This window comes from Gossypium hirsutum, chromosome D13 (genome assembly GCF_007990345.1).
Source record: "Gossypium hirsutum isolate 1008001.06 chromosome D13, Gossypium_hirsutum_v2.1, whole genome shotgun sequence".
Taxonomy (NCBI): domain Eukaryota; kingdom Viridiplantae; phylum Streptophyta; class Magnoliopsida; order Malvales; family Malvaceae; genus Gossypium; species Gossypium hirsutum.
Window position 1 is genome coordinate 8,622,723 of NC_053449.1, and position 20,051 is coordinate 8,642,773.

The following is a 20,051-nucleotide window of genomic DNA, read 5'->3' on the forward strand; positions in this document are numbered from 1 at the left end:
AAAAGAGAAAAAAAAACAAAAAAACAAAACAAAAACAGCATCAGCAAATTCTTGAACCTCTTCTGCTGTAGAAAAGGAGGCCTTTTTTTTCTTTTGCCATAAATTAAAATTGTTTACAACCATCATCTTCTCTACGCATAAAAAGCTAGGATGAAATAACAACCGTCAATCTTCATCACCACAAGAGATGGGAGAAATAAAGATAGACGGTAATAAGGATTGATAGTAATGAGAATCTACTAAAAAAAATATGTAATGTTAATAATCCGTTAGTGGATTAATATAATTTTTAATGACAATGACCAATTCAAACAATTATCTTAATTAGAGTGAATAAATTGAAAAAAAAATTTAGAGCGACTACAATAAAGCAACATTATTTTAGAGTGATCTATGATGTGATTTACTTTTTAAAATTTAAACGATAATATGAGATGGATTGATATAAGTAACTTCTTAGAGGCATATTTTAGTTTTTAATGAAATTTACTTGTTTATCTAATAAAAAAATTTTATACTATCATTGTTTTTGTAATAATTAAAAGCACGCAAATTTAAGTGCGCTTAAATATATTTTATTCTTCAATTTAAGAATTCGAAGAATTATAGATTTAATGAGAACATCAAAGCCCAAACTTAAACCCATAAAGATGATTAATTTAACTTCTTTTAAAGCCCAATTACTTATTTTAAGTCCTAACATCTTAAGGCAAAATTTAACATGTTAGTCCAAGAAGTTGTGATAAGAGAACTCCAAAGCTATCAGAAGCTCAAGGCATGTCATGACTTTGATTTGGCATTTCAAGAAGCCTGCAAACACATACCTTGGATTTGGGACCTATTTGGATTTCCTTAAGAAGTGTGAATGATTCACTTTGAGAGATAAATAGCCTATACGCACACTCCTTTTAAGATTAACCCATTTGAACTTTATTTGGGTCATTTGAAGATTTAGTTGTTTTATTTTTAGTCTAAGTTGTCAATAACTCAATTTGTAATACCCTTCAGTTGTCTCAACGTATGGTACAAATGAAAAGTACTATCGAAGCACATAATTATCAAAACCCCAATGTTATTTAAAATTTCAAATCTTAAAATGTTTGTATAAAATCATAGAAAGTTAACTACAATTTAGAGCTTTAGAAACAATTTAAAATCATTTAGAAATGGTTCAGGAATGATAAGAGGTATCTGGGACTCAAAACGAACCCTTGAAAGGCAAACGAGCTAAAACGATTAACCAAGATTGAACCAGAGGGTACATCTAGAGAAGTATAGGTACCTTACAAGAGAAGTACCAACACTTGGGAGATGTATCGATATATCTACCTCAAAATGGCCGATGGTAACACTTTTTTTTGGGTACAATTGTAATGCAAATCCAAACTATTTTTAGAAAAGTGAACACACAATTAATAGGCTACAATTTACTTTATGTAGTGACACTTGTTGATAATATATTAAATTAAATTTTGAAAAAAAAATTAAGTACATTAATCCATTACAAGTATAACCAAAACCAAAATTAAACCACTAATCACCCAATCATAGATAAATTTTTATTTTGGTCACTTAACTATAAAAAAATAATGTTTTGAATTTTTTTTATCACAGAAATTAATTGCTTTAATAATAAAATTAGTCTTCAACTTTTATATATATATATTTATCAATTTAACCCTAAACTTTTATAAAATATTAAAACATTTAAAAATTTAACAAATATTTATAAATATTTATATTTTAACAATTAAAATTTCTTGGCAAAATTTTCCAAGAACATTTTAACCAAACCGTAGCCGCCATCACTATCATTGTTGATCTCCTAAAATTTTCAAGAACTTGAAAGAAGCTTGTAGTTGTTCTTAAAACTAAAATAGTAGTTATTATGGTTTGGTGAATGGTGACAATGAAGACCAAGAAATTGAATGTAATTTCAATATCTAAAATTTGCAGTCTATTGGTTTCTTCTAACAAGCTAGCCAAAAAAATTTGAAACATCAAAATTCCAGGAGATTTATGCCCAGTTAGGGTATTCTCGGCAACGGCTTTCTTGTCATCACCAATCTTAAACTCACCCAAGTACCTATGATAATCTCCCCTCATTGTCAGATAAAACAACCTCGGTATCCCCGTTTCCAGCAGTTGGAACAAGGTTCTTGTCGAGGAGCTTCAAAATTCCGGTGCATACTTCCGACAACTCACCTCGATCTTGGATTTGTACTGGAGGATCACGGCATCGTGGTCGGTGTTACCATGACCTTCCTCCTTCTGCTCGATGGAGGAGACGATCCTCCATGAGGCACGGCGGGCGCCGATGGCGTTCTTGTATGCGACAGAGAGGAGGTTGTGTTCCTTGACGGAGAGTTCGTCGGGGCGGGGGATGGCAGAGGCGACATTCTCCATGAACTTGACCATCTCCTCATAGCGCTCGACTTGCTCAGTGAGTTTGGCCATGTAGACGTTTTCGTGGCGTGGGAAAGGGATGGCCGTGGTTACGAGTGGTGATTTGAGGGACTAACTTTGTTATTAAGCCAATGAAAGAGTGCCTCCGTTGGAATTTAACATTCCGGGTGAAAAAAATCAAATTTCAAAATGTTACTCATCAAATAATTTTTTTTATAATTAAGTGATAAAAAATATAATTGGAAGATTATTAATGTAATTTAGTTAATCAATTATTACTTGTAATGTAAAGAAAACTAGAATTTTGAAATATTTTAAAGAAAAAAAAGTTAAGCAAGGACATCAACCTTACTATTAGGAGTGAATTTAAGGGTTGATATAGGTCTCGATTTTCTTAAAATAATATTTTTTATTTAACTCTTTAAAATAAATTAATAAAAAAAATATACTTCAACTTTTTTTAACCCTTTAAAAATAATAAATTTTTAATTTAATTTTTTAAAATTTATATTTTACTATCATAAAAATTAAAATTTAATTTTCACCGTTAAAATAATTTTGTACTTGGGTCGAGTGGGAAGTGGAAACACAATACATTGCAATAATTAAAACCATGGGCCAGGGAGCATGTGGTTTGTTAGACTCGTGAATTTTGACTTATTGCCTACGTGGAAAAAAATGGTTGGTTTGTTATTTATTATTACATGACAGCTTGCACATTGTATCTAGACAGTCACACTTTTAGTTTATCCCTAAATGTAATAAAAAGGCATAAGCCAAAAACATCTGTTTACAATGTTGGATTCCCAAATTAAGCTTCCCAAAAGGTCCACTTTACTCGGTCTTTGCCTTTTGCTTCATAAAAACGGTAATATTAAAATAAAAAAGGTCAAATTATGATTTTGATCCCTTTATTATACTTAAATTTGAGATTTAAGTTTATACTTTAATTTCACTTTTCTACTTTTACAATTGCAACTTTGATTTTATGTTGCATAGGTGCTAAAATTTTTGAACTTTTTTGTTCTAAAATAAATGAAAATTTTATTATTTTTCGTTTGTGTTTAGTAATTCAATATATATATATTTCTTTTTATCTTTTGTTATCAAATTAAAATTTAGAGACTAAATATCAAATTTAATGTTGTAGAAGGATCAAAACCATAATTTAACAAAATAAAAACACCCCATTTTAAAAGCTATAAAATAAAGCGAGAAACCCAGATAAAAGAAAAAAAAGAGAAAAGACAAGACCAAAAGAGTAACCTTGTTGATAAAATTAAATATTGAAACTTTGCTTTGCTTTTTTTTTTCTTCCTTAATTTCTTATTCTATCTATCCAACAAGAAGCACCGGGAAAAAGAAAAAAAGAAAAAGAAAAAGTAAGAGAAAGGTAATGATTTTATAGCCAATGATTATGGATGCTTATAGTATTAGTATGACATCTCTCTACTGATATCTAAATTTGTTAATTTTTTGCGATTTTTTCCTCTGAAAAAGTGGGGTTTTTTTAATATAAAATATATTTTAGTTTCTCTTTGTTATGATATTGGCAGAAATTAATGGCAGATTAGAGTGTAATGTGTATGTTGAGCAACTTGGGATGAAGGGTGTAAGGCTTTTTCAATCCCAGCTGTAACTATTTGTAGCAAAGTTATTGCAGGAAGTGATGGGACAATTGACCCATCCTGCAACTTCCTTTGTAGATACTTTCAGGATAACCCATCAACATCATCTATAATTTGTATGTACTAAGCCCTTTGTAAATTTGTCAAATAATTGGTTCTTTTTTTGAGATTTTATTTTTTGGGTATTTTATTTTTCCTTTTTTTGAATTTTATGCGTGTTTGTTGTTAAAATTTTACATGTACTTTAAATATATAAACTTATAGCAGAAATATTTACCCATTTTGGAAAAAAAAAGAAAAAGAAAAATTGGAAAGGTTGATAGTGGATGGAGTAGGATTTGGCTCCATCAAAGGTTAGATTTTTATGTGTTTGGTTGGTTCAAGTGTCAGAATCTTGATATTAGTTGTAGCTTGTCTTTCAAATTTATGGTGATTTCTACAGTGAAACAGCAAGGAATATGAGGTTAGCTTTTTTCTGCTTTAGTCCTGGAGTTACTGTGTAGGAATCTTCAATGAGAAAATAAAATTATATATATATATTTCTGAAGGAACCCTTGAATTGAGTTTTACTTCTTTTGGCATCGTTGAAAGTTTTTCTTTAAGAAAGTTTGTTTCCTATTTTTGTTAGTATCCGAAAATTCTTTTGATTATTGCTTAAAGTTTGATGATTTTTTTTTAGAAGAAATATAAAACCGTGAAATGAAGCTTAAAGCATCCTCATAAATGCAATTTGATCTTTTGGGTGCTTTAATTGATTTTTATTTTCTTGGTTCTTATATAAACTTGAAAGGGAGATCTTTTGAATTCTCTGATAAGTACTGTTGATTCTTCTAAGCATCTAATTAGCAGAAGAAAACGAAGAATGAGGAGCTGAAGAATTTGCTGCTATACATATATATATTAAGCAGTAGCAGGATAATTTTATGTGGACTCTGGGTTAAACTATATCAAGTAGCCTTTTGGATTTATTGAGTTTTTGTTGGATTTGAAAATAGCAACTTGAATTCTGAATAGCTTTCTGGGTTTTCTTCCTTGTTTGGTTGCATTGTCTCTTTAATATATATATTTCAGAGTCAGAAACCCTAACCACCTTACCATCAAGTTCACTATTCACTGATCTCTAATTTTTAATGTTTTAAATGCCATTTATTGTCTTTGATTTTATGGTTTTTTTCTTTGTTGTCTTTTCATTCATCAATAGCTCAACAATTCACAAAAGTCCAGGTTTTGAATGATGGAGCAAACCGGTATTGAATTCTTCACATACTCCATGGGGGCCTTCTGAATTTTATTGGAATTGATCTATGGTTAAGCTCCCTTGGCATTTTTTGGTCTATTTTTAATTGTTTTGCATACTCTTTTTTGTTTGATATCTCTTCTTCCCCGTAATTTAAACATTCCATTGTACCTGTTGTCAGTGAAATCCACTACTGAAATAATCTGAGAACTATTCTCGGAAATCCATGATTTTGGATATGCATTACTAGCTTTCCTAATTTGACCGTTTAATGAATTCAGTTCATTTTTCCTGCAGGTGATATTCTGGATAGTGGATTGAGACAAGCCTAGATGACTGTGGAAGAAGCTGGCAATAGCTCCGAGTGGAGCAGGGACCAAGATAGGGCATTCGAGAATGCCCTTGCAACCTATCCCGAGGACTCTGCTGATCGGTGGGAGAAAATTGCAGCTGATGTGCCGGGGAAAACTTTGGAAGAGATTAAAGAGCACTATGAGCTTCTAGAGGATGACATTAACCAGATTGAATCTGGTTGTGTGCCTCTCCCTCCGTACGATTCTTCTGATGGTTCAGCCGGCCATGCTGGTGACGAAGGAACTGGTAAAAAAGGAAGCAGCAATTTAGGGCATTATAACAGTGAGTCAAATCAGGGGAGTAAGAGTTCGAGGTCAGATCAGGAACGTCGCAAGGGGATTGCTTGGACAGAGGATGAGCACAGGTAAAAATCAGTTCTTCTGATTTTAGATTTTTTATCTTCAGTTTTTCATTTTGATTGATTTAAGGTCCTTTATAAGCATCTTGATTTTGTTTTGCCCTACGGAACTTTAACACTTACTATTCTCCATGCTTTATTTTTAGCAACTCTGTGCATTTGTTATGCTTTGGAATCTCATATCCAATTCATACTTAGAACCTTTATTTTTATTTAAAAAAAAAAGAAAGAAAACATCTCCAGGAATTGCTTTCCACCATTAAAAATTCTATTGGTTGCTTATTGTTAGTTAGTTGTCAGGTAGATAAGATCTTCTATGGCATTTTCACTGCTGTGCGTTACGTCTGTCAGTGAGTAGATGGCCATTAGATGAATAATATATCCTGAACTGATGTGAATAATTAAGTGAAAATCGAATTTCAATGTTACCACGTGGAAGATGGATCATTTAATCTTGTATGGCACTTGTGGCTGTTATCTGCAGATTAACCATTTAATCTTGTCTGACGTGTGCCAAGCTTTTGGAAACCACCACATAGCCATACTTTTTAACTTAAAACCGGTATTTTAGGTTTTTACTACTTTCTGTTGGCATGTGTTCAACGTGCTTTTCTGGTATGACAGCATATGGTTCCGTTATTAATGTGCTTCCCAAATTTGGTTCTGATGTGGAAGGGACAACTTGAGAAGGTTTATGGTAGAGAATTAACTTTTCACCCAGCTACCGCATAGGAAAAAAACTTATGAAAATAATAATAACCTATGTGATTTATTTCATCAACCAAGTCTCACGAAATGGTGTTTAGGTTATATAGCCACTTATGGTCTGTTGCACAATTTGATTCGCATATCTCTTGCACATTATGGAGGAAAACCATGCCTTAACAAGTAAGAACTATTTGAGTGGTGTGTTCAAGTTTTCATCAAATTTAACCATTTGGGTTGTTTTTAGCTCAAGTGTCTGTCAAATCACCGTCTAACTGGATTATGCCTCACATGTGTGGTGGATATTTGCCCTATTTGAGGTGGGTTTGATACAAAATATCTGACTAACTGAAAGTATAAATTTAGTTTTTTTCCCCAGTTAGGTTACTAATAATTAGTTGTAAGTAGAAATTCTGTCAATTTTGTATCATCATGATAGTAAGTACCTATAGATATTATAAATATTGGTTTTCACCTCTTTTCCCCTATGTAGATTTAAGTCAAATAGAAATTTCCCTCTTCAGAAATACACATGGATGCAATTTAGGATACTTGGCTACACATCCCGGGCATGTATGGTGGGCCATGCTGAAGGTTAAGGATCCAAACCTGGAGTTACATGTGTGGGAGCTATAGAATACACTGCCATGAAAACACTCAGAAAATCATAGCTACTAGAAGTACAAATGAATTAATTGTTGAATTTGAGCTACAGTGAATTAATTGGTTAAGTGTTAAATTCCTCACTGAAGACTAGGCTTTCCTTACAAGTCCTCTGATTAATTCCCATTCTCAAAACTGAATGATCTAGAGTCGTTGAGTTGATAACTCTGTATATTTTGACATTTATGATACATATATTCCAGTATGCTTCTGTGATGATTTCATTTTATGGTTCCAATATGAGTTATAAATGCCGTGTCTATGCTTAAACTTTATCTTGCACTTTCTTGTAATTTAATGTTGGTGAATTTTGTATGCACTACAAATAACTTCAATTCCTGTAAAACATTGATATCTGATACCATTGAAGAGGCATGGTTTCTTTTTAGCCAGTAACATGCGAGATTACTATGATGATAAATATCAACTTAACATTTTGGTGTCTTAAAGCTTGTGTGTTTTAAATGCATATATATTGAAAGATTTTTCTTTGTTATATATTTCTTTTAAAAGCATGAAGGCATGAATTTTTTTGTCTCAGTTATATATATTTGACTGTGCTTAAGTAATTATCAGAATATTTGTTCCGCCCAAAAGGACACATGGCTAAAAAGGGGTACTAAGACGGCTTAACCTTTTCAATGTTTCAGTATCCGTTCTCCTGATCAGTTATTTATCCCTGAATTTGATTGTTACAGAACATATTCTTTTAGCTTTAGTTTGTCTATAAAACCTTCTCCTAGCCTAGAGGAAATGTTCATAACCTGGGATCGGTCATACTTAAGAAACTCCATTGGTGAAAGACCGTATATGACAATCTATTGGACATTAAATGTTACGGGGGATTTTCCTTGGAAAGAGTATTGCATGATATTAGATGCTAATTCTGAGAATAGTTGTAATCTTTTCTTAGAGAGGCAGCAATCAAACTTGGTAATCTAAAGAACGTCTGCAGAAAAGGATATGTAGAAGAAAGGATAAACGTAGATTCAAGTGAAAGATGTCAATTTCTCTATCTATTTGGATTGTGGTGTTTGCTGTGATGTTAAAAGCTGTATGGGAAGGATAAGGAGTCTTCCAGAGCCTTATGTCACTAGCCGTGTTAGAACATTTTAGAAGATTGCAAACACTTGAAGAAAACTGATCATAAAGCTGTTCTTGGCTACTTGTTACTTTATGGTGATTGCCTTGATTGATCCATGATAAGGTCTAAATGTCATAAAATTTGAATTAACACGAGGAATCCTGTTAGTGCAACTGTTATAGACTCTGGTTTTATAACTGTTAGGCATGACTCTCCAGAGGCATGCCTTAACTTACTTGTCTTATTGGGACTTGTTAGTGTGAAGCGTAGGCCTATTAGCTATAGCTGAGGCATTATTCAGAAGAATCCGAGAGGAAGAAAAGGGTAAGGTTCCATGGTTTAGTATTCGGTGGTTAAAGTTCATCCCCATTTGGATTAATTTTCAGTAACAGCTAGAATTTCTATAGGATGTGAAAAAGCATGTACTGTGATCTAGTTATATGCCCCTTGAAGTAGATCTATTAAGGTATGTTTGAAGGAGACAAATCTGGGTCATATCGGAAAATTGCTATACTATAAACAGATTTGACTTTCCGATACATGATGGTTTCTAGGCTTCTCTTGCTTGAATAACCCCAAGTCACCTTTTTGGCTTGGTTGGCTCTCAGAGTTTGTCAATTTTGTTTAAACTTTGAAGTGTTTGGGTTTCTAAAATACAGCTGTAATTATGAGCAGCTTGATATAACATTGGGTCATATGTTAAGTTTTTAAACATTGTAATTGTCATCGGCATCTCCTCCATCGCTTATTCTCTCCCTCTCCATCTGGTTGTAATCAATAATGTAGTTTTCTAGTCTTCTCGTTACCGTCCTCTGTTGAAGTCTTGACAATTAATATGATCTTTTTGGGAGTTTTGAGATTTGTGCTTCCTTCACATTGAAAAAAAATACTGACATGATTGATCTCATAAGCAGATTTTTCTTTTAGTCGAGAGACGGCTTTAGGAAGGATGGTCTTTATTCTTATTCTATGAATTTTGAGATGTATTTTGATAGTACATTTGACCAATAGGGTTTTCATATTATGGTTGTAATGATATCTTTGTCTTGAAAAACAGGTTATTTCTTCTTGGTTTGGATAAATATGGAAAAGGTGACTGGAGAAGCATATCCCGGAACTTTGTGGTCACAAGAACGCCAACGCAAGTGGCAAGTCATGCACAAAAGTATTTCATTCGGTTGAACTCCATGAACAAAGATAGGAGGCGATCTAGCATCCACGATATCACCAGCGTTGGCAATGCAGATATTTCAGCACCTCAAGGGCCAATCACTGGTCAAACAAACGGTGCTGCTGCTGGAGGTTCATCTGGAAAATCAGCCAAACAGCCCCCTCAACATCCTGCTGCACCGGCTGGTGTAGGTGTGTATGGTGCTCCAACTATGGGGCAGCCGATAGGAGGCGGCCCCCTCGTCTCAGCAGTTGGCACACCAGTGAATCTTCCTGCCCCGGCACATATGGCTTACGGAGTGAGAGCTCCTGTACCAGGAGCAGTAGTTCATGGTGCACCGATGAACATGGGTACTGCGACTTACCCAATTCCGCATACATCTGCTCATAGGTAACATGCTGTTTGCCTGCCAAATGTACAAAAGACAGAAGACGACTAGCTTGTGTAGATATCGGGTTATCGGGTTTTCCGATTTAGCCTGAATAAGATTTGCTTATTTGCAAGTACAAGTTTATGTCTGTCATTTGTTTAATCTCTAAATAAGCCATAGAGAGAGTATTTACATGTATCTATATATAGGTAACTGTGCAAAAGGAAAATGTTAAATATGGCAAGGTTTATGAGTAGGACAGCTTTTTGGCACCTTTTTCTTCTTCTTTTTTTCCCTCATTAATTCTCTGATGCATCATTAGCATTAGAATAGTCAATGCTCAGAAGTTTCATGGAAAAATTGTAATAAAAAAACCCAAAAATAATTTACCAGTATGGGCTGCATATCTAAGAAAATTTCTAATCAATTGGGTTTTCAGTTGATATCTTGGCAAGTGGCCAAGATCAAGATAATACATGCTAAATCTTATAAAGAACTGCACGTACCAACGATGGTATCTGCTCTCGCACCTGAGTCCCAAAATGAAGTGTATTATTAAAGAACTGTTGTTGATTTCCATGAGGTAAACATATCATTATATGAGGTTGAAAAGCTAAGAAGTTGAACTGAATTATGTTATGCTGCTTGAAGGTGCCTGTGATCTCATACATGTAGGCAAACAATTCCCATACACATAATAGGTGTATCGATTTCTTCCCAAATATATGTAAGCATTTTCTGCCAATGAATTTTTTTGCATAAATATTTGTGGGAGACTGAAGCACTGTAGTAAGCTTTTTAAAATTCTGAAAATGACTAAAAAAAGGTGTCACATTACCAACTTTTTTTGTAACAGTGAACCAAAAACCTCTGTTAAATTCAATGAAGGTTAATGATCCAGGCACTTGATGCCATCATGCCATGTGGGGGAATGATGCAGATGTGGCCATGATATGGCAGTTGGTGTTTTTGCAGCTAACATCAAAAGCACCAAAGGCAGCCAATGGTATATATTTCTTTAAGCTTTGACCAAAAAACATGCCATGGATTCCTTCAGTTTCTTGTGTTTTCTTTTATGTTAAGCAAAGGCTTTATTATATTATAGCCATTGTTTAATGACTGATTTTGGGGGCACTGTAAAAGCAAGTTGCAAATCTTTAATTTGCATGGCCTACTGCCTATTCATTTCCGCCTCAGACAATTCTATTACTTCATTGCCTTTTCAAAAGAGGTTTCTTGAGGTCATAAATAGACACTCTTGGTCATATTTAGAAATATTATAAGTTTGCTTATCAGTTTCTGTATGATACTTTGACTGATGGAAGGGGGGAAAAGGCATAAAAAAGGAAAAGAAAATTAAGATGTTTAAAACCATTTTTAGCTGTTTAAAATTATATTACAGAATTACTATTAGCATTAAACTACAAAGTAAACCTTGGGTTTAACCCGTTATGTTCATACAGTTGGTCTTAAAAGATATTCAGCAGGTTTGAAACTCGAATCTTAGCATTTTGATTCCCTTCCTCTATCCCCAAACTGCACTTCTTTTATTGAAAAAACAAAAACCTTTTTTATTGTAAAATGATATGGACCACCAAGATTTACTCCTATAGAATGAAATAGAACTAGAAAGAATTCCCAAGAACATTGGATAGAGCTACTCGTTGAGCTTTCTATAACCTGCTTTTTTAAGTAGTGGATATGGCAGTTGATCTCACATGGCTGACATGTCTGACTGCATATTATCAAATCTTTTTCACCATGCAATATGATTGGTCATTGAGGTTACTATCTCTCTTATCTTAGTATTAAAGCAGTACCAGACATCAAAAAGCTACAATGCCACCTCAGAAAGCTTCAAATCCACATCCTCTTAGATTCAGATCAAGAGAAAAAGAGGCAACCCATGATGTCAGTTAGGATCTACTCTCTTTTTTAACGGATATCTCCACTAATCAGCCTTTACTAGTTTATGCTCTCTACCTTTATTCTTCTTTGATGAGCAATAGGTGACTCATGCAAGCAAAAAGGTTAGATTCAACCACCATAACTATATCCCTTTAAATACCATTTCCCAATTCCAAAGATTCATTCCTCAACCATCACCAAAAATAACTTCTCTTCCTTTGATCATCTTTCCATTTCATTCACAAAAAATGAAGAACCAAATACTCGAACAAGTCATTGGAGTTCCAATGAAATCAACACCGTATCGAGTTGAGCGAACGCCGAGACGATACTTACCGGATTCTGCTGGTCAGTATCGGATTCCATCATCTGTTGAAGGGTCTAACACATTTAGAGAAGGTAGGTGGCTACATTTTAATCTGTTGTGTCTAGAAATTCATAATGAAGATGTGTTTTTAGTACTAATGACAAAGCTTTGCAAATTGCAGGCAAAAGAAACTTTGTACTTAAAAGGATAAACAATATTGGGAAGAAAGCTGATACTTTCGCACATGGAGTCCGAGAACATGGTATGAAATCAACCACTCTAAAAGTCTAATTATATATATATATATGCAGGTATGTATGTGAAAACTGAAGTAATTTTTGGAACTGCAGTGAGGTTGGGGCCAAAGATCAGTGAAACTGTGAAGGGAAAGTTGAGTTTGGGGGCAAGAATTCTTCAAGTAGGAGGGGTGGAGAAGATTTTCAAGCAATTGTTTAGTGTTAGAGAAGGAGAGAAGCTGTTGAAGGCATGCCAATGCCATTTATCAACAACAGCAGGTCCCATAGCTGGTTTACTTTTTATCTCATCTCAAAAGGTTGCCTTTTGCAGTGATAGATCAATCAAAATCCCTTCTCCTAATGGAGAATATCTCAGAGTTCATTACAAGGTTCGTATATACCATCTGTTTTTTCCCCTCTCACTGTATAATTTTGCACCCATCAATTCTCATTTTGTTGTATATCAAATTTGATGCAGGTTTTGATTCCACTTGAGAAAATAAAGGGAGTGAATGAGAGTGAAAACATGAAGAAACCGTCACAAAAGTACATGGAAATTGTGACAGTGGATGATTTTGAGTTCTGGTTTATGGGTTTCTTTAATTACCAGAAAGCTTTCAAGTACCTTCAACAAGCAATCTCCCAAAGACTACTACATGATGTACTACAAGTCACTTTCTAGGTGGCTTACAAATGTTTTTCTCCATGAGTAAAGATAGGAGGAGATCTATCATCCACAATACCACCAGTGGCGACAATGGAGATATTTCAGCACCCCAAGGGCCAATCACTGGTCAAAAAACGATGCTGCAGCTGGAAGCTCATCTGAAAAATCAGCCAAACAGCTCCGTTAACATCCTGCTGCACCAGCTGGTCTTGGTGTGTATGATGCTCCAACTATAGGGCAACCAATAAGAAGCCCCCTCGTATCAGCTGCCATTTGTACAAAGGAGAGTTACCGATTTTCTGATTTAGCCTGAATAAGATTTGCTTATTTGCAAGCACAAATTTGTGGCTTTCATTTGTTTAATCTCTAAATAAGCCATAGGGATAGTATGTACATGCATCTGTATAGTCAACTTTGGAAAACGGAAAATGTTAAATATTGCAGATTTATGGGTAGGGCAGCATTTTGGACTTTTTTTTTTTTCATTTTGTTGTGAAATGACTATCAATGTAAATTGTGAACTGCGAGATATGAGCTCACTAAGACTGCGAGCTCACCTGCGAACTACGAACTATGAGCTCACCAGAACAACTCACTAGAACTGCGAGCTCACCAAATGTGTGAGCTCACCAAGCATGAGAGCTCACTTGCGACCTCTTCACTCTGCAAGTTGCCAACTTGCACTGAAACTGTGATAAATTTTGATTAAACATTTTGAGAGACAATTAGACAGAAACCAACAAATGAAAAAGGAAGTTATATGAATCTAGTCACTAAATTAAGCCAAGTTGTAATATTTTATTATTGCTTTTAGCTTATTTAAGCATACTTTTTCATGTAAACTATGTATTAGTTTTTTTAATGAAACAGTTCACAAGAAATTGACTTCTCCATTTTTCATCTTTTGCTTCGGTTTCAACCTCTCCTTCTTCAAAAATTCAACAATTGGTATCGAGAGCCATTTATCTTTGAGACCTGTTTTTCATTAAAAAATGTCTTCAACAAACTTTACACCACCACCACCCCTGTTTTTACAGGTGAAAACTACCACATCTGGGTAGTAAAAATGAAAACCTATCTTCAAGCCTTTGATCTTTGGGAGGTTGTAAATGCTGAAATAGAACCAGCAGTGTTGAGGCCAAATCCCATTCTTACTCAAATGAAACAATACAATGAGGAATGTGCCAAAAAAAAATAAGGCAATGTCTTGCCTACAAAATGGTGTTTCAGACGTGATCTTCACAAAAATCATGGCCTGTGAAACTCTCAAACAAACTTGGGATAAGCTCAAGCAGGTTTTCTAGGGATCACAGAAGATAAGCTCAAGCAGGAGTTCTAGGGATCACAGAAGAAAGATGATAGTTGGAAAGATGGTGGCAAGAAAAAAAATCCACCATGCTTTCACTGCAAAAAAACCAATCACCTAGAGAGGTATTGCTGGTTCAGGCTAGATATTCAATGTAGAAGTTGCAAACAATTTGGGCATATGGAGAGGGTGTGCAAGAATAATGGGCACGCACAACAATAACAAAATGCTTAGGCACAAACACCAAAAGCAGATCAAGAAGAACTGATGTTCATTACCTCTTGCAAAGCCAAGTTTGCTACCTCCTGCGAAGCCCAGTTCGTGGCACCATGCGAACCTTCCAACAAACAAAGAAAAAATTGGCTTGTTGATAGTAGATGCACAAACCACATGACATCAGATGAAAGCATCTTCAAGCAGATTGACAGAAGTTTCATTTCACAAGTTAAAGTTGGAAATGGACAGTACATTGAAGCAGTAGGAAAAGGAGATGTGCTAATCAACACTCCTACAGGTACTAAAGTAATTACATATGTGCTTTTAGTTCTTGAAATAGATCGTAATCTCCTTAGAATTGGTCAATTGATTGAGAAAAAATACATTGTTGTTTTCGAAGAAAAATACTGCACTATATTTGATTCATTAGGACAGGAAGTTGTGATAGTCCCTATGAATAATAGAAGCTTTATGCTGGATTAGAATTTTATGGACTTGAGAGCCTATACCAGTTCAGTGGATGAATCATATAGTTGGCACAAAAGACAGGGACATGTGAACAATAAGTTCCTTAGTCAATCAAGTGTGCAAATAAAAAACAATTGAGAATATAACTAAAGTTGAAGATAAAGATGGAGATGAAGGCTTTGATGATCTTCTTGTTAAAAGCACTAGGTCTATTGTTGAAGCTTATCACAGGTGTGACTTAGCAAAATGAGAGTCTACAATTTTTGAAGAAGTTGCACGAGAAAACAACATTGGTGTTTGCTGCAAAATGGTCAAGAAAGAGTGTTCAAAATTGGCCAATCATGCAGTAGCAAGCAGCAGGATGAAGTGTGAGCCTGTGAGCTCACCAAAATGCAAGTTGCGAACTCAAAAAAAATGTGTGTTGAAAGATGTGTGAGATATGAAAAGTGCAAGCTACAAGCTAAGTGAAATGTATGCTACAAAAGTGCGAGCTCATCGAAGCACAAGCTTGAGAGCAGGCAAAAATCCAAACTTGCTGATACTCTAACAAAACCCCTTGAGAAGATGATGTTTGAAAAACTGTGTTACAATATTGGAGTTCGAAACATGGAGGATGAGTGTTGCGAAATGACCATCCATGTTAACTGCGAACTGTGAGCTCACCAGAAGATGTAAGCTCACCTATGAACTACGAACTGTGAGCTCACCAAAATGTGCGAGCTCACCAACATTGTGAGCTCACCAAGCATGAGAGCTCACCTGCAAGCTCTTCACTCTGCAAGTTGCCAACTTGCCAACTTACACTGAAACTGTGATAAATTTTGATTAAACATTTTGAGAGACAATTAGACAGAAACCAACAAATGAAAAAGGAAGTTATATGAATCTAGTCACTAAATTAAGCCAAGTTGTAATATTTTATTATTGCTTTTAGCTTATTTAAGCATACTTTTTCATGTAAACTATGTATTAGTTTTTTTTAATGAAACAGTTCACAAGAAATTGACTTCTCCATTTTTCATCTTTTGCTTCGGTTTCAACCTCTCCTTCTTAAAAGATCCAACATATTCTCTGATGCATCCATTAGCACTAGAATAGTCCATGCTCAGAAATTTCATGGTGGAAAAATTGTAAAATAAAAGAACCCTAACATATTTTTGTTAGTACAAAACTCCGGTAAGGAAAATTTCGAACACACGATCAGAACTCGAAAAGAAAAGAAGAAATAGGACAAGGCTCCAAGGCGTGTATCAATGCACTATCTTTAAGGTTATATTCGTCCCCACTTATCTTCAGTGTGCAAATGAGTTCCAAGCAAATTAACCTCGAGGATACAATGAAGCCAATGACTATTTGCGTTTTGCACTGACGAGAATAATCCACTATGCACTAAGTAATGTATAACAAAAACTCAATTTCTACAAAGGATTTCTGCAGTAATACTTTATAGAATAATCTAATAATATTAGAAAATGAAGGAAGAGAAGAAATAATATTAGAATTTGTTGATATATTTCCAAATGAAAACCCATTCCTATTTATAGGAATTTTCTTGTCTCTTCATAGAGACATCTTTCAATAGGTGTCTTTATGAATAAATAAATAATAATAATTATTCATTTAATTTTGTAACTATTCAAATAATATTTTTTGAATAATTATAATTCTTTTTAAAAAATCAAATGATATAACTTTTAACCAATGACCAAAAGATTTATCTTTTGATTAATTACACCCATTCATTTATAGTTATTGGGATACTATAAATATTTGAAAATGTTCCAACAATCTCCCCCATTTTCAAAATATTTAGATTTTGATATTCTTGGAAATCAATTTGCATAAATAAATGTGTCTTACGATTGAACCTTCACTTAGTGAAAAACATGTTAAAGTTAATCGAAATTCCATGGTAGACTAAGCTTTGAACCAACTATTCTATTTGATTAATTGAACACATCTTACACAATGATTTCAACATCAGTCAATGCATAGTATCTAGGGACACTATTATGGCCATGTGTCTATGTCCTCTTTTCATGAGTGCGGTCAGAGCCAAGCCCTTAAGCTCCTAGAAGCGACCACACTTCCACTCACATAGGTAGATCCCATCAAAAGTGTTTCCGTAATTATAACACTCTATGTTATGGGTCCATTAAGAGTATATTACTCATCCTTCCCTTATCATTACGGGTACCTAGCACTTTAATCTTAAGATGAATTTATTTATAGTGGTAACAGTCACATACTAATGTTGTACTTTGTCTCATTGAACTCAAGACTTGACGTTATACCAAGTGTTGAGTCGAGTTTCCATCATGGGTGACTCTAATTAATAGGCTTGAGTCCCATCCCTTTTGAGGTCCTTTTTACTACATCTCTAGCAAGACTTTTTGTCAAAGGATCTGCCAAATTTTCACTTGACCTCACATAATTAATAGTGATCACTTCATCAGAGATTAATTGTTGGACATAACTATGTCTTAATCCAATGTGTCTAGACTTTCCATTATATACTTGGCTATATGCCTTTGCTAGAGTAGCCTCACTATCACAACAGATAGAAATAGGTGAAATTGGCTTAGGCCATAAAGGTACATCATAAAGCAAATTTCTTAACCATTCTGCTTCTTTAGATGCAGCGGCTAATGCAATAAATTCTGCTGCCATGGTGGAATCAGTAATAGATGTTTGTTTCTTAGAACCCCAAAAAATGACTCATTCACCAAGAATGAAGATCCATCCACTAGTAGATGCATGATCTTCCAAACTTGTAATCCAACTAGCATCCGAATACCCTTCTAAAACTGGAGGATATCCATTATAACACAATCCATAGTTAATAGTTTTCTTTAAGTACCTAAGTACTCTATTCAAAGCTCGGCAATGCAAACTACTTGGATTACTTGTGTACCTACTCAATTTTCCAACAGCATATGCAATATCTGGTCTTGTACAAGTCATTATATACATAAGACAACCAATTAGACTTGCATATTTCAATTGATCAATTTTCCTACCAGCATTAGATACTAATTTTAATTGAGGATCCATGGGTGTAGATGCTGGTATACAGTTGAAAAGATCAAACTTTTTAAGCACATTTTCAATGTAATGTGATTGTGATAAAGCTATAGTGCTTTCATCTCGGGTTATTTTAATCCCACGAATAACATCTGCTACACCCATATCCTTCATAGCAAAGTTGTTTGACAAGAATTTCTTTGTGTTTTCTATTTGTTCCAAATCCGTGCCAAAAATGAGCATGTCATCTACATATAAGCAAATTATGACACCCTTTCCATTATCAAATTTGCTATATATGCACTTATCGGATTCATTTATTTTATAGCCATTAGCTAAAACAACATTGTCAAACTTTTGGTGCCATTGTTTTGGTGCTTTTTTAAGCCCATATAAAGATTTAATAAGCTTACATACCTTATGCTCTTGTCCTGGAACAACAAATCCTTCCGGTTGCTCCATGTACACTTCCTCTTCCAATTCACCATTTAAAAATGCAGTTTTAACATCCATTTGGTGAACAACCAAATTATATATAGAGGTAAGTGATATTAATAGTCTAATTGTAGCAATTCTTGCTACTGGAGCATAGGTATCAAAGTAATCAATACCTTGTCTTTGTGTAAAATCTTTTGCTACCAACCTTGCTTTAAATTTATCAATGGTTCCATCGACCTTCATTTTCTTTTTGAAGATCCATTTACAACCTATTGGTTTGGAACCTGGTGGAAGATCAACTAAGATCCAAGTTTGATTTCCCATTATTGAATCCATCTCATCATTTATTGCTTCTTTCCAAAAAGCAGAGTCTTGAGATTTCACTGCCTCTTCAAATGTAATAGGATCAGATTCGGTATTATAACAATAAGGTATCTTATTGCATATACTTTCACCTTTTCCTTCTACAAGAAACATAATGAAATCTAGTCCAAAATCTTTGACCTTTTTAATCCTCTTACTTCTTCTTAATTCTTGACAAGATTCATCATTATTATCAATTTGTTTCAATGGAATCTCATTCTCATTTGAAGAATGAATCAATTGTTGTGGTTGTAATTGTCTTGATATAGAATTAAATCTATTTTCATCAACAATAGCATCTCTTGATTCAATAACAGTATTAATTGAAATTGAATCATTTGGTTCAATTACCATGAACCTATATGCCTTGCTATTATGTGCATAACCTATAAATATGCATTCAATTCCTCTTTCACCTAACTTTTTACGTTTAGGTGTTGGAACTTTTACAATAGCTCTACAACCCCAAACCTTCAAATAATTAAGGTTTGGTTTCCTTGTCTTCCATTGTTCATAGGGGGTTATTTTAGTTTCCTTATTAGGAACTCTATTCAATATATGACAAGCTGTTAAAACAGCTTCTCCCCAAAAACCTTGTAACACCCCTTACCCGAGACCGTTTCTGGAGTCGAGCACGAGGCATTACTTAGCTTATCTTACCAGTTCGGAGCATAAAAACTAGGTTTGAAAATTTATTTCATTATTCGCAGCAAATCTGTCTAATCGCGCAGCAGTTACTAAATTAATTATAACTTGAGCTAAAGAACTCGAAATTTAATCCCGTAAATTTTCCCTGAAACTAGACTCATATATCTACTCACCATAAGATTTTTAGAATTTTTTGTTCAGCAAATTAGTACAGTTTATTAGTTAAAGTCTCCCCTGTGTCACCACCAGACTGCCCTGACCTCTAGTCACTAAAAAATAAGTTTTCTCGCTATAGGATTTTCATATGAAGTTCTTACTTGTTTCTATAGAAAATAGACTCATTAAGGAATCTAAGCATGTAAATTTCAACTCATAACCATTTTTGTACAATTTGTAATTATTTTCTAAACTCAGAATAGGGGACTCCAAAAACAGTTCTGACCCTATCTTACTAAAATTCACATATCTTAAAATATAAATTTCTTTTTCCTACA

General features: G+C 34.2%; 2 protein-coding genes and 1 pseudogene across 9 annotated transcripts; 2 read left to right on the top strand and 1 right to left on the bottom strand.

The window, feature by feature from the left end:
* Positions 1 to 1,750: 1,750 nt before the first annotated feature.
* LOC107919415 (14-3-3-like protein) lies at positions 1,751 to 5,306 on the bottom strand (annotated as a pseudogene).
* On the top strand, positions 3,629 to 10,248 carry LOC107920429 (transcription factor SRM1). 8 transcript variants are annotated; one of them, XM_041110187.1, is made up of 5 exons: positions 3,649 to 3,799; positions 3,963 to 4,150; positions 5,236 to 5,341; positions 5,569 to 5,989; positions 9,493 to 10,248. In XM_041110187.1, the coding sequence occupies exons 4-5, from the start codon at positions 5,604 to 5,606 to the stop codon at positions 9,998 to 10,000; spliced, it is 894 nt and encodes a 297-aa protein (XP_040966121.1). In that variant the 5' UTR covers positions 3,649 to 3,799; positions 3,963 to 4,150; positions 5,236 to 5,341; positions 5,569 to 5,603; the 3' UTR covers positions 10,001 to 10,248. The 8 variants fall into 8 exon arrangements, with proteins under 8 accessions (XP_016705640.1, XP_040966124.1, XP_040966121.1 ...); XM_041110189.1 differs by lacking the exon at positions 5,236 to 5,341; XM_041110188.1 differs by lacking the exon at positions 3,963 to 4,150.
* Positions 10,249 to 11,472: 1,224 nt separating this feature from the next.
* On the top strand, positions 11,473 to 13,543 carry LOC107918930 (putative GEM-like protein 8). The gene is made up of 4 exons (XM_016848492.2): positions 11,473 to 12,283; positions 12,373 to 12,453; positions 12,542 to 12,816; positions 12,906 to 13,543. The coding sequence occupies exons 1-4, from the start codon at positions 12,133 to 12,135 to the stop codon at positions 13,107 to 13,109; spliced, it is 711 nt and encodes a 236-aa protein (XP_016703981.1). The 5' UTR covers positions 11,473 to 12,132; the 3' UTR covers positions 13,110 to 13,543.
* Positions 13,544 to 20,051: the final 6,508 nt, after the last annotated feature.

Excerpts from the sequence above, each read along its gene's own strand:
- LOC107920429 (XM_016850151.2), top strand. The coding sequence starts at position 5,604 with ATGACTGTGGAAGAAGCTGGCAATAGCTCCGAGTGGAGCAGGGACCAA. Across the intron at positions 5,990-9,492 it reads TGGACAGAGGATGAGCACAG|GTTATTTCTTCTTGGTTTGG; the intron begins GTAAAAATCAGT and ends CTTGAAAAACAG.
- LOC107918930 (XM_016848492.2), top strand. The coding sequence starts at position 12,133 with ATGAAGAACCAAATACTCGAACAAGTCATTGGAGTTCCAATGAAATCA. Across the intron at positions 12,284-12,372 it reads GTCTAACACATTTAGAGAAG|GCAAAAGAAACTTTGTACTT; the intron begins GTAGGTGGCTAC and ends TGCAAATTGCAG. Across the intron at positions 12,817-12,905 it reads ATCTCAGAGTTCATTACAAG|GTTTTGATTCCACTTGAGAA; the intron begins GTTCGTATATAC and ends AATTTGATGCAG.